Source organism: Mixophyes fleayi, chromosome 12 (genome assembly GCF_038048845.1).
Source record: "Mixophyes fleayi isolate aMixFle1 chromosome 12, aMixFle1.hap1, whole genome shotgun sequence".
NCBI lineage: Eukaryota > Metazoa > Chordata > Amphibia > Anura > Limnodynastidae > Mixophyes > Mixophyes fleayi.
This window is the reverse complement of record NC_134413.1, coordinates 18,797,036-18,811,076: the sequence shown is the minus strand read 5'-3', so window position 1 is coordinate 18,811,076 and position 14,041 is coordinate 18,797,036. Positions and strand designations below refer to the sequence as shown.

Sequence of the window (14,041 nt, the reverse complement as noted above, 5' to 3'; positions counted from 1 at the left end):
CAGTAATTATTCTCCAGGTCATAGGAGTTGGTTTCACAACTACCCAATTACTATCTATTACATCTCTATGCTCTGATTATAGCAATATGATGTGTAGCTTATTATCACATTAGTCTTCAGTTTTGGTATACTAAATATAGCGGCGTAATAACTAACCTTTAATGCTTCTTCCGGGACCTTATGCTGAATATGTTCCAATACGTACATATTAACATGTATACAAGTCGATAAGGAAAAAGATCAAAAAAACAGAATCGTGGATTAACGGGAGAACTGGGTCATCCTTTGGGGTTGAAACTTACCAAGCCAAGACCATAAAGTAAATCTATCCAATTATATTTGTACAACTCTAGCTGGAAAATCTGGTTGTCCAATTAATGCATTTATAATAAAACAGTAATTTTTTTCTGGAAAAGCGAAGAGAGGCGATATATCTGGGACCTGGAAACCTGTACTGAGAACACATAATAGGACATTCCCGGTGGTCAGGTCTATGTCCCATCTATATCTACCAACAGCTCTAATTGATATTCTGCTACCTTATGTATTAAAGTGTCACCCACATCTGTAAGATGCGAAGATCATTCGGGCAATGCCATCATCCAATACACCGGTAAATTCAGATACAAGAAGTGTTATGTTGTGAAAATAAGAATTCTAAAGTTAAATGGTTCCAGCTACTTCCGTATTTCTCTATGTATAAGATGCACCTTTTTCCCAAAAATTTTGGGTCTAAAACCTGGGTGCATCTTATACAGGGGTAGGGGGGGGGGTGCAGCATTACAGTGGCAGCGGGGGGGAATCGAGGGGAAGGGGGGCAGCATTAAAGTGGCAGCAGGGGGATCCAGGAGGAGAGGGGCAGCGGTACAGCGGTATGCGCGCATCCAGGAGGAGGGGGGCAGAGGCACAGTGTCAGCGGGGATCCAGGAGGAGGGGGACAGAGGCACAGTGTCAGCGAGGATCCAGGAGGAGGGGGACAGAGGCACAGTGGCAGCGGGGATCCAGGAGCAGGGGGACAGATGTACAGTGGCAGCGGGGATCCAGGAGGAGGGGGACAGCGGTATGCGCGCATCCAGGAGGAGGAGGACAGAGGCACAGTGGCAGCAGGGATCCAGGAGGAGGGGGACAGAGGCACAGTGGCAGCATTGATCCAGGAGGAGGGGGGCAGAGGTACAGTGGCAGCAGGGATCCAGGAGGAGGGGGGCAGAGGTACAGTGGTAGCAGGAATCCAGGAGGAGGGGGGCAGAGGTACAGTGGCAGCAGGGATCCAGGAGGAGGGGGGCAGAGGTACAGTGGCAGCAGGGATCCAGGAGGAGGGGGGCAGAGGCACAGTGGCAGCGGGGATCCAGGAGGAGGGGGGCAGAGGTACAGTGGCAGCAGGGATCCAGGAGGAGAGGGGCAGAGGTACAGTGGCAGCAGGGATCCAGGAGGAGGGGGGCAGAGGTACAGTGGCAGCAGGGATCCAGGAGGAGAGGGGCAGAGGTACAGTGGCAGCAGGGATCCAGGAGGAGGGGGGCAGAGGCACAGTGGCAGCAGGGATCCAGGAGGGGGGCAGAGGTACAGTGGCAGCAGGGATCCAGGAGGAGGGGGGCAGAGGCACAGTGGCAGCGGGGATCCAGGAGGAGGGGGCAGAGGTACAGTGGCAGCAGGGATCCAGGAGGAGTGGGGCAGAGGTACAGTGGCAGCAGGGATCCAGGAGGAGAGGGGCAGAGGTACAGTGGCAGCAGGGATCCAGGAGGAGGGGGGCAGAGGTACAGTGGCAGCAGGGATCCAGGAGGAGGGGGGCAGAGGTACAGTGGCAGCAGGGATCCAGGAGGAGAGGGGCAGAGGTACAGTGGCAGCAGGGATCCAGGAGGAGAGGGGCAGAGGTACAGTGGCAGCAGGGATCCAGGAGGAGGGGGGCAGAGGCACAGTGGCAGCAGGGATCCAGGAGGAGGGGGGCAGAGGTACAGTGGCAGCAGGGATCCAGGAGGAGGGGGGCAGAGGTACAGTGGCAGCAGGGATCCAGGAGGAGGGGGGCAGAGGCACAGTGGCAGCAGGGATCCAGGATGAGGGGGGCAGAGGTACAGTGGCAGCAGGGATCCAGGAGGAGGGGGGCAGAGGCACAGTGGCAGCAGGGATCCAGGAGGAGGGGGGCAGAGGTACAGTGGCAGCAGGGATCCAGGAGGAGGGGGGCAGAGGTACAGTGGCAGCAGGGATCCAGGAGGAGGGGGGTAGAGGTACAGTGGCAGCAGGGATCCAGGAGGAGGGGGGCAGAGGTACAGTGGAAGCGGGGATCCAGTAAGAGGGGGACAGAGGCACAGTGGCAACGGGTATCCAGGAGGAGGGGGACAGAGGTACAGTGGCAACGGGGATCCAGTAAGAGGGGGACAGAGGCACAGTGGCAACGGGGATCCAGTAAGAGGGGGACAGAGGCACATTGGCAACGGGGATCCAGGAGGAGGGGGCAGAGGTACAGTGGAAGCAGGGATCCAGGAGGAGGGGGGCAGAGGTACAGTGGCAGCAGGGATCCAGGAGGAGGGGGGCAGAGGCACAGTGGCAGCAGGGATCCAGGAGGAGGGGGGCAGAGGTACAGTGGCAGCAGGGATCCAGGAGGAGGGGGGCAGAGGCACAGTGGCAGCGGGGATCCAGGAGGAGGGGGCAGAGGTACAGTGGCAGCAGGGATCCAGGAGGAGTGGGGCAGAGGTACAGTGGCAGCAGGGATCCAGGAGGAGTGGGGCAGAGGTACAGTGGCAGCAGGGATCCAGGAGGAGAGGGGCAGAGGTACAGTGGCAGCAGGGATCCAGGAGGAGGGGGGCAGAGGTACAGTGGCAGCAGGGATCCAGGAGGAGGGGGGCAGAGGTACAGTGGCAGCAGGGATCCAGGAGGAGAGGGGCAGAGGTACAGTGGCAGCAGGGATCCAGGAGGAGAGGGGCAGAGGTACAGTGGCAGCAGGGATCCAGGAGGAGGGGGGCAGAGGCACATTGGCAGCAGGGATCCAGGAGGAGGGGGGCAGAGGCACAGTGGCAGCAGGGATCCAGGAGGAGGGGGGCAGAGGCACAGTGGCAGCAGGGATCCAGGAGGAGGGGGGCAGAGGTACAGTGGCAGCAGGGATCCAGGAGGAGGGGGGCAGAGGCACAGTGGCAGCAGGGATCCAGGAGGAGGGGGGCAGAGGTACAGTGGCAGCAGGGATCCAGGAGGAGGGGGGCAGAGGTACAGTGGCAGCAGGGATCCAGGAGGAGGGGGGTAGAGGTACAGTGGCAGCAGGGATCCAGGAGGAGGGGGGCAGAGGTACAGTGGAAGCGGGGATCCAGTAAGAGGGGGACAGAGGCACAGTGGCAACGGGTATCCAGGAGGAGGGGGACAGAGGTACAGTGGCAATGGGGATCCAGTAAGAGGGGGACAGAGGCACAGTGGCAACGGGGATCCAGTAAGAGGGGGACAGAGGCACATTGGCAACGGGGATCCAGGAGGAGGGGGCAGAGGTACAGTGGAAGCAGGGATCCAGGAGGAGGGGGGCAGAGGTACAGTGGAAGCAGGGATCCAGGAGGAGGGGGGCAGAGGTACAGTGGCAGCAGGGATCCAGGAGGAGGGGGGCAGAGGTACAGTGGCAGCAGGGATCCAGGAGGAGGGGGGCAGAGGTACAGTGGCAGCGGGGATCCAGTAAGAGGGGGACAGAGGCACAGTGGCAACGGGGATCCAGGAGGAGGGGGGCAGAGGTACAGTGGCAGCAGGGATCCAGGAGGAGGGGGGCAGAGGTACAGTGGCAGCGGGGATCCAGTAAGAGGGGGACAGAGGCACAGTGGCAATGGGGATCCAGGAGGAGGGGGACAGAGGTACAGTGGCAGAAGGGATTCAGGAGGAGGGGGACAGGTTTAAAAGTGAATAATTTGTAAAATGTCCTAAACTGGATAATTTATTCATTTCAGAATTTCACCACTAGTGCATTCCTTCCAAACACTTATTACAGACATGACTCACATTAATGGGCAGCCTCTAATATCCCTGGCTATGACCTTACTACACCTACGCACAACACGACTGTCAAAGGAACTCTGCTGTCTGCATAATAATTATAAAGGATATCATAGCCAAACCGGATGCTGTCATTTAGTTTCAGTGTGATATATTTCTGGTCAGGGATCCTCACATCGTTCACAAAGGTCTGCAGAGAGAGAGGGAAATTATAAATAATAGGATATATGGGATGATGCACTGCCTACTCTACATTATATGGATATTCAAAGTCTCCGAGGCATTTTGTGACCATATAAAAGCACAAGATCGAAGGCTGAACTAATTACTGTATAATGAATATACTGTATAAGAAGAACAAAAATAAAGAACATTCGGGGCTAGATTTACTAAACTGCGGGTTTGAAAAAGTGGAGATGTTGCCTATAGCAACCAATCAGATTCTAGCAGTCATTTATTTAGTGCACTCTACAAAATGACAGCTAGAATCCGATTGGTTGCTATAGGCAACATCTCCACTTTTTCAAGCCCGCAGTTTAGTAGCTATACCCTTTAGTTGGGTAAATTCACTTTATCCATCTCTTTTCATGTAAGGTTCATCCAGGTGTGAGAATATTGAAAGGGTTTATCAGGGGGTTTGAAACCCACCCTAAAAAGACCTTGGACAGTTCATATCTGACCCTCTTGGGGGTAAATGTATCAAGCTGTGAGTTTCCAGCGGGTTTGAAAAGTGGAGTTTTTGCCTATAGCAACCAATCAGATTCTATCTATCATTTATTTAGTACATTCTACAAAATGATAACTAGAATCTGATTGGCTGCTATAGGCAACATCTCCACTTTTCAAACCCGCTGGAAAAGCTCAGCTTGATACATTTACCCCTTGGAGTTGGAGTAGATTTAAGTGCACTGATCAGTGGATCTTGGCCAACGATTATGTGGAGAACCCATACCACTTATCTTTGACTAATTTAACTGTAAACAGCCCTAAATATTTGAGTGAACTGCAGTAAGGTCCACTCCATCTGCATGCACCTATGTTGTTCAAATTTACCTTTCCCAAAATGACCACTTGAGTCACCCAAACAATAAATAGCATTAACATTATTATTTTTCCTTTTAATAAATAACACACATAGCTAGGTATGGCATTTTTTTGTCGATCTATAAAAGTTATGAACATACGGCGCGGTACTTACTCCATTTAAACTCCCAAGGTCCTTCACGCGATGCTCATCCTTGTCCCCGTCGTAGTTAATGACAGCATGCTGTTTATCCACACTGCGGGACTGAGAACACACACAGATCTATAATTCATCGGATGCTGTAGACAATGGAAACGCACAAAGAACGGCAAGCCTACAACTTGTGTAACAACGCATTGAGGGAACCTACGCTGGGCCTTCCTGTGCCATCTACAGGAATTATTTCAAACGTTAAAGTGAATACTTTAATCCCATTATTCCAAGAGAATGAATGCAGACAACAAGGCATTTAACGGCATTCTAGAAACCACAACTGGCGCTGAGAACAGGTAGAATTAAGGTCATCTGACTAATGCTATGGGGACAATCAATGGGGTCATTTCAGGGTTCTTAAGACATTAGGGGACCTTCTGCTGTTCTGCAAACGTGTCCCATGACAATGTAGTACCATGTTTTCATAACATCAGTTCAAAATAAAAATAAAAAAAAATATTTATTGTTATGTTTTCCAAGTATCCTTTTGCATTTTTACAATTTAGGTTGGGGGCTGAGTTAAAGTTAGGGAGAGGTGGTGGATGATCACCTCTCAATTAATTGTATTTGAAAAGACACATACATACATACATACATACATACATCATACTTGCTAACTCTCCCTGAATGTCAGGGAGACTCCCTGAAATAGGGGTGATCTCCCTCACTCCCTGAAGAGTCTGGCATTCTCCCTGATGCTGAACCAGTACAAGACGTGGTTGGCTTCGCAATCTGTGGCATGATGACACAGTTCAGAAATTGTGTCCTATGTCCACGTATTGATGCCTATGGAGGTGGCCATTTTCATGGAGACCAAGATTTAATCAAAGACTGACAGGTAAGACAACATGACTTCAGTAATGGAGACAGAAAAGTAAAAGACACTTCAGTCTCTAGAGATTTATTAGCTGCTTTTCTTTAAAGCATAGTAGCCTACTCTCCTGGAATGTATGAGAGACTCCCGCATTTCTGGAAGATCTCCCGGGCTCCCAGGAGAGCAGGGCAACCTCCCGGTTATCGCCCCCGCAATAGAATTTTTTTTGGGGGGTGGGGCTTAATGACGCAAATATTGCACCATCTTGGCCCCGCCCCCTGCGGTTATTGGCCAAAAATGTGACAATCGTTTAGGTGGCGGGGCCAAAATGATGCTATTCGTCAAGCCCCACCCCGCACGCCCACCTCCCCTGGGATCTCACTGAAGCCAATGACGAAAAGTTGGCAAGTATGACATACATATATACATACATACACAATGACCTCCCAGTAAATACACACTAAGAACAAAGTGCAATAGATAACAATGTTCATTAGAAGACAGGCTAAGTCCACAAATTGCCTTATCTACTGAATGCAGATTCCCATTAAATACAGTTCACTATTAGTCCACACAAGAGGGCAGTTAAAACAAATCCATATGCCTCCCAAATTGTGTAAACAATGTGCAGTGTGTACAAAACTCAAACAACAGTACAAGTGAATACAACATATCATCATCATTTATTTATATAGCGCCAGCAAATTCCGTAGCACTTTACAATTGGGAACAAACATTAATAAAACAATACTGGGTAATACATACAGACAGAGAGGTTAGAGAACCCTTCTCACAGGCTTACGATCTATGGGATATCTGCCTGCACTTTGGGCTGCTCCAATACTAACAAACGTCCCAACACACTAGCACAACTGCAGAAAGACACAGATTAACGCTACTATTTTTACTTTCAAACATGTAATTCAGGATATTTTTTTTAACCAAGGCGTCAAGCTGGTATACAGTTTCACCAGACAGACTATTTTCTGTCACTTTAGCTGTGGAAAAGCATGAGCTTAAAAAACACTTTGTGAGACAGTTTAATTATAATATTGGCTGTACAAGCTCTGCTATCGCAAAGGACAATAGCAAGAAACTAAACCCATTAAATCTGCACAGTCGCTGTGTCTCCATCCAGCACAGACACCATCATTGCGCTCAGCAGTATTTATCTTTCTACTTTTGGGCTGCAAAGACAAACAGAAACTTCGACCAGTATTATTGTCGCACAAGTTCTACACTATGGATGTGATCTTGGTCTGTTTAAAGGTTACAACGAATGTAGCATAATACAGATAGTTATATGACATCTGTATTATGCTATTAATACAATATTTTGTTAGTAAATTGTCAGATCCCACATTGGCTGAATAATTGTCACAAGAGAGAGTTAAACAAATACACAGAACTTTGAGGATGGATGATATATTATCTTAGGTGCAAACTTGCACAATTACAGTAACTCTACCAAGACTCAAAGTAACCTCAATATGTTTAGTGCCAGGTACTAATGAAGGCAAAGGTCTGCTCGCTGCACTAACTAAGTTAATATTTTAAACTGGTCATATATACAGCAATCCTGTGGCTCGGCCACAGAGCCAAGGGAGGCGATGACAACACATAGGTGGGAATCACTACCGGCGTCTCTGGGGCGATAGTGAGACATATCATCATCATATAGCGCCACTAATTCCGCAGTGCTGTACAGAGAACTCATTCACATCAGTCCCTGCCTCATTGGAGCTTACAGTCCAAATTTCCTAACACACACACACACACACACACACACACAGACAGACATAGAGAGAGACTAGGGTCAATTTGATAGCAGCCAATTAACCTACTAGTATGTTTTTGGAGTGTGGGAGGAAACCGGAGCACCCGGAGGAAACCAACACAAACACGGGGAGAACATACATACTCCGCACAGATCAAGCCATGGTCGGGAATTGAACTCATGACCCCATATAGCCATCTACCTCCCATATTTATCAGATTAGATTATTATCCTATCAAGTTCAATGGGTGTTTATCCGGCATTCGTAAAAAAAAAAATACTCACAGGTTTTACTTTTATGCAAAGCAATTTTAACCCATTTATTTAGGTAGTCAGCACAGAAAAGATTTCTATATATGGATTTCCTTTCGTCAGATAAACCAGATACACGTGACTTATCAATGACTAATTCAAATAGCTCATTATTCGTAAAATGCTTAGAACATATCTCAGCACAACCAGCTACTTAATAAACAGCTGTTTTCAACACATCTGGAGAACAAACTATACGTATTTACTGTCATACTGCACTGCTTCTGAGACATGGGGGTAAATGTATCAAACTGCGAGCTTCTGGCGGGTTTGAAAAGTGGAGATGTTGCCTATAGCAACCAATCAGATTCTAGCTGTCAATTTGTAGAATGCACTAAATAAATGATAACTGGGGGCCTGATACATTGATAGCTTATTTGTACACTGAAAGTTAAAGTTGATATTTGTGTGCTACATGAAAAAACAGTCAGTATTTAACTTATGTGCAAAACAGAATACTAATTTGCACCCCTTGCATTGTAACATGGTTTTGTCCAGGAGACTTAAATAAGAAGTTTCTTAAGTTAAGATCCTTAATCAGGCTCTAGAATCTGATTGGTTGCTATAGGCAACATCTCCACTTTTGCAAACCCGCAGTTTAGTAAATATACCCCATAGAGTCTATGGCGGCGGTAGGCAACCTGATACACTACAGGGGCCACACGGGCACCCTTCTAACCTTCAAAAGTGCAGCACATCACCCTTAATCTCAGAAATAAGTTCAAACAATATATTTAATCAAAGAGAGAGACACCTATCTGTAATAACACATCAGCAGGCATGTTAAACAAGTGTTACAAGCAATAAGAAGTGAACCGGACAATAAAACAGGAAGGAGCCGAGGGCCGCATGTGAAGACTCAGGGGGCTGCGTGCACCCCCATCACTGGCCCATGGTATAGCTTAGAGGAGGTGAAATTCCGAGGAAGAAACAAAATCAGCTAGTATATAACATGACATCAATCAACATGTTTAATAAGAGTATTGTATGACCCAATCCCGCTGGGGTTGGGTACGCTTGACAGACGAGGAAATCAGACATCGACAAGCCCTACATTAAAATCCGAATTTCTGCATAACCGATTGGAAAATAAACAGACTTACCTTGAAGCCGACGCTGGAGATCTCCGATTGGATCACCATGCGGACAGCAGGTCATTCCGATTGGACAAGTGTTCGGCACTGCAGCTTGGCATTATCACGACGTCTGTTAATAGAAATTTAAAGCGGCAATGTGGGGACCCCTAAGGTTAAATGTTTAAACACTTAATCCAACATTGCCACTTTAAATTTCTATTGACACACGTTGCGATGACATGAAGCTGCAGTGCCGAACACTTGTCCAATCAGAATAACTTGCTGTCAGCATGTTGATCCAATCGGAGATCTCCAGCGTCGAGTTTAAGGTAAGTCTGTTTATTTTCCAATCGGTTTTTCAGAAACTTGGATTTTGTTTGTAGGGCTTGTCGATGTCGGATTAGTGGTAATCGTGAAAGCGATTACCACCGATCCAGCTACACACCTCAGTTATGTTACATTTGTATTGTCTCAATAGTTATTTACCAAGTGCTGTGTAGTTCCTAAGAACAAGCTTGAACAGCCCAGCTTTGTAGCTACAGTCAGGGCCGGTGCTAGGGTCCATGGCGCCCTAGGCAAAATCGGCGCCCTCTCCCCCCCGCAAAAATCGGCGCCCTCCTCCCTCCTCCCCCCGTCTTTTCTTACCTTGTCTCACCACCGCCGCCTCTCTGCTCCGTCTACTCCCCTCCACTCACTGACACTAGTAAGTGGAGGGGAGGAGACGGAGCAGAGAGGCGGCGGTGGTGAGCAATAGCCTCTTCCCCCCCTCCCCGTGCATCTGAATGCTGTGTGGCGGCCGTGACAGGTATGGTCAGCGGTCGCCGCACAGTTTTAAAATTAATTTCCAGTTCTGTGGCGCCCTCCAGGCACCCTCCAGAGCCCGGCACCCTAGGCAAGTGCCTAACCTTGCCTAATGGGAGCGCCGGGCCTGGCTACAGTTAGGTTAGAATTGTAAAGATAATTATATAGGGCTTAAAATTAAGTACTGTATATTTTAATTTAGAAAATACTTGATAAATATTACATTGAACAGCGCTAGACATTATTCCATACAGAAGTTAAGGAAGTTTTTCTCTTCTAGAGACAGCTTCCATCCCCCAGCCGACACAACACTTATTGCAGTAATCCAGAAACTAGATGACATCACCAGTAGTCTGCCCCGCCCTAAGTATACACTCCAGATCTACAGCAATCCCTTCTCATTTGCATCACTGTCAGACCCAGGTTTGTGACATCACTAGGTTAAGGCTATACATAGATTAAGCCTTTATGTGCAGCTAGGAATACAGAAAGATTAGCCGCTAAACGTCAGCTCTACGGAATTTTGCATTTCATCTTCGGCAGCAAATAAATTGTTTTCGGAAAGCAGCAGCAATTTTTTTCAAATAACATCCATGATTAGGTTTTGCTCATTTAAAATTACACGAAAAATGGTATTGATTTTTGAATTTATTGGCAATTCGGTCTGTTAATTATTATTCTGATCATGACTACAGCAGCAGAGTTAATGACTGACTACATGCATCGAGTAGCCAGGAGAATTTGCCTGTCCATTAACTCAAGTAATGGACAATGTTAAAGAGGATCAATTGTTGGAACTAAAATGCAACCTCCCAGACCGAGCTTCTAATACACAAGACTTTGTTTACGAAGCTTTAGCATGTGGGCTAGGTATATAAGAACGTTTTATTCTATAGTAGCAGGCCTGGCCAACCTGTCGCTCTCTAGGTGTTGTGGAACTACAAACACCAGCATGCTTTGCCAGTACAAAGCCAGCCGGTAGATGTAAGGGCATGCTGGGACTTGTAGTTTCACAACATCTGGTTGGCCAGGCCTATTAGAGAGGATGGAATCAGAATCACAGGAATATGGTAGTTTGAAAAGAAAGAGGTCTCTACCAGTTTGGGCATGTCAAGAACAACGTTTCTGTTTCAAACACACAATTATTTAAACAAATCCTTATTTAATGGTTTAAAGACATGCAATACGCTGGATCTAGCTGTTAAAATACGTTTTGCAGATAGACAAACCTAATGCCGGCAGAACTATATTTTGCCACTTCACTAGAGGTGGACAGGTAGAAGATTCAATATGAGGAATAAAATGCATACTTGCCAACTTTTCCTCGTTGGCTTCAGGGAGATCCCGGGGGAGGTGGGTGTGCGGGGGCGGGCCTTGACGAATTGCATCATTTTGGCCCCTCTCCTAAACGATTTTCACAATTTTGGGCACTTATAGCAGGGGGCGGGGCTAAGATGACACGATATTTGTGTCTTAAGCCTCCCCCCCACCAACTTATCTATTGCAGGGGCGAGAACCGGGAGGTTGCCCTGCTCTCCCAGAAATGCGGGAGTCTTCTGGACATTCTGGGAGAGTAGGCAACTATGCGTTAAAGAAAAGCAGCCAATTAATCTCTAGAGACTGTCTCCATTACTGAAGTCATGTTGTCTTACCTGTCAGTCTTTGATTAAATCTTGGTCTCCATGAAAATGGCCACCTCCATAGGCATCAATACATGGACATAGGACACAATTTCTGAACTGTGTCATCATGCCACAGATGGCGAAGTACTGGCTCAGCATCAGGGAGAATGCCAGACTCTTCAGGGAGTGAGGGAGATCACCCCTATTTCAGGGAGTCTCCCTGACATTCAGGGAGAGTTGGAAAGTATGATAAAATGACTCACCACCTTTCCACCCATTGGAATAAACATTTACATACACACATTGGTATAAACAATGGCTTTTGTGCTCCAGACTCCCTCAGCCTGGGGGCCATGTAAGCACAAACATGCAAGAACGAAGATTCCATGCTCCTCTATAACTAAATGGAAGGATTTATAAAGATAAATGATTTCTGTACCATATATACAGCCATCATTAGCCCACTGGTTGGGTTATGGTGGCATAAATGAGAATTTCAAACAAAAGTGTACAAATATGGACAGATGACTGTAGATTGTGTTTAGATCATTCTATTTACTAAAGCATAAGTAGCACAATAGCGTCAGACTCCATAGGCCACACAATATTTTATCAGTGTATAGTTTGTATTGGAGAAATGCTGAATTCGCCTCTTGATCGTTAAGTGAACAAACAAACCAATCGGATTATAATCCTATAGGCTGTAGAGCAGGCCTTGCCAACCTATGGCTCTCCAGATGTTTTGAAACTACAAGCCCCAGCATGCTTTGCCAGTAGATAGCCAGCCAATGGCTGGCAAGGAATACTGAGACTTGTAGTTTCACAACACCACAGATTGGTCTGCTGTAGAAACAAAACATGCGAGTTGCCCATGGACCCAATGTACCAGCCCGCTCCCACACCAGCCTGTTCCCATTGGCATTACTTTAGTTCTTCGATCCCACACAACGTAACAGCATGAGTCACTAGCAACTATACCTCCCTATATCAATATACTATTACACACAGAAACACAGATGCAGGGGTAAACGCAGGATTTGTAGAAGGTGGTTTCCACACCACGCCGCCAGTGTTCGTGACCAACATGCATGGGGGCGTGGCTATAATTATAGACACTGCTTGGCTGCTCTCCAACTCTTGCTATTCCCATAATACACATGGACAATGCTGCGTGCACTACTGTTAGGTGCACGCAGCTCTCTTTTCAAGCAGAGCTGTGTGAAGTGGAAGCAGGGTCCAGACACTTCAATTATACAGTGCCCCAGGCTTGAAAGGGGGGTTTCCAGGCACTAGGAAACTCCACCTCGGTTTGCCTATGAAATGGGACATCAACGGGGTTTTAGAGCAGGATTCATCAGCTCTGGTCCCCAAGTATCCTCCAACAGATCAGGAATAAAGATTTACTCAAATCATGAACATTTGGTAATTATTACACTTGTTTCCACAGTGTAAAAGCCTCAAATCATGGGATACTTGAACACTAATACACTTCTTGATCACCCCCTCATTAAATAATCTTACCCCCATAAAATAATACAGGGTGGGTCCTCCCGGAAGCTCCCTCATTATCTGAAGCAGAGAGACAGCTAGCGCTGAATTGTGCTGATTGTAAAACGATCACATGGCGTCCATAGGACATCAATACATTTCTATAAAATAGCTTCTAAACGGGCTCTATAGGATCGGATGAAATCTTCCTTCGCCAAAGCTCCATGGCAAACGCCGGCTGGAGTCAGGTAAGAGGAAACCTAATTTGCTATAGGTGGGGGCATAACAGATTAAGAAGTTGCATAAAATGGATATTCCCATAAGTAAACCTGAATAGTGCTCAGGCAATGTATGTGTTCCAGATCTCTGCTTCCAGAAGCACAAAAGAATTAATAAGTGACTGATTCTTGAAGACCCACATGTGTTACTGGTTATTCCACCAGTAATTCTGTGAGTAGATATGGAAAACTTGCACTGCTGAGTGTGTAAAGCTGGGTACACACCTAGGCAATTATTGTGCAGTTCACACGATGCACTACCGTTTGGTCAGATATTGCAAAAGTATGTACGCTCCAATGAACATGGTTTATCGAACCAAAATACATTGTATCATTTGATTTGGTTTTCTGAACTTTCTAAAAATCACAATCAAAGATGTCGGGCAAATGTGGAAGTGTGTGCACACTCAGGACCAACAGTGTAGGCAGATATCTGTAGAGTGTGCAGAGTCACCATCTATTCAGCAGATGGTTATGAGAGATGAAGATCACAGATCTGAAGGGTATTTATGTAGGTGTGTACACATGTATCGACATGTTCTTCTGGACTTTCAATCGACTGTGAAATCATTACAGAAATTGCATCTGAAGTAAGATTGCATAGGAGCGTACCCAGCATAAGGACAGTATTAAAGGGGAATGCCTACTCATGGACAAACTTACTCCATCGCTGTGTCTCAAA

General features: G+C 46.9%; 1 protein-coding gene across 8 annotated transcripts in view; it reads right to left on the bottom strand.

The window, feature by feature from the left end:
• The window catches only part of CEP170B (centrosomal protein 170B), a 61,289-nt gene that overhangs the window by 27,076 nt on the left and 20,172 nt on the right, over positions 1–14,041 (bottom strand). For all 8 annotated transcript variants that reach the window (XM_075193520.1, XM_075193521.1, XM_075193523.1 and 5 more), the window contains 3 exons: positions 5,153–5,242; positions 4,066–4,144; positions 157–215 (listed from right to left, as the gene is read on the bottom strand). In XM_075193520.1, the coding sequence (XP_075049621.1) occupies positions 157–215; positions 4,066–4,144; positions 5,153–5,242 (228 nt within the window). The remainder of the gene's footprint in view (positions 1–156; positions 216–4,065; positions 4,145–5,152; positions 5,243–14,041) is intronic.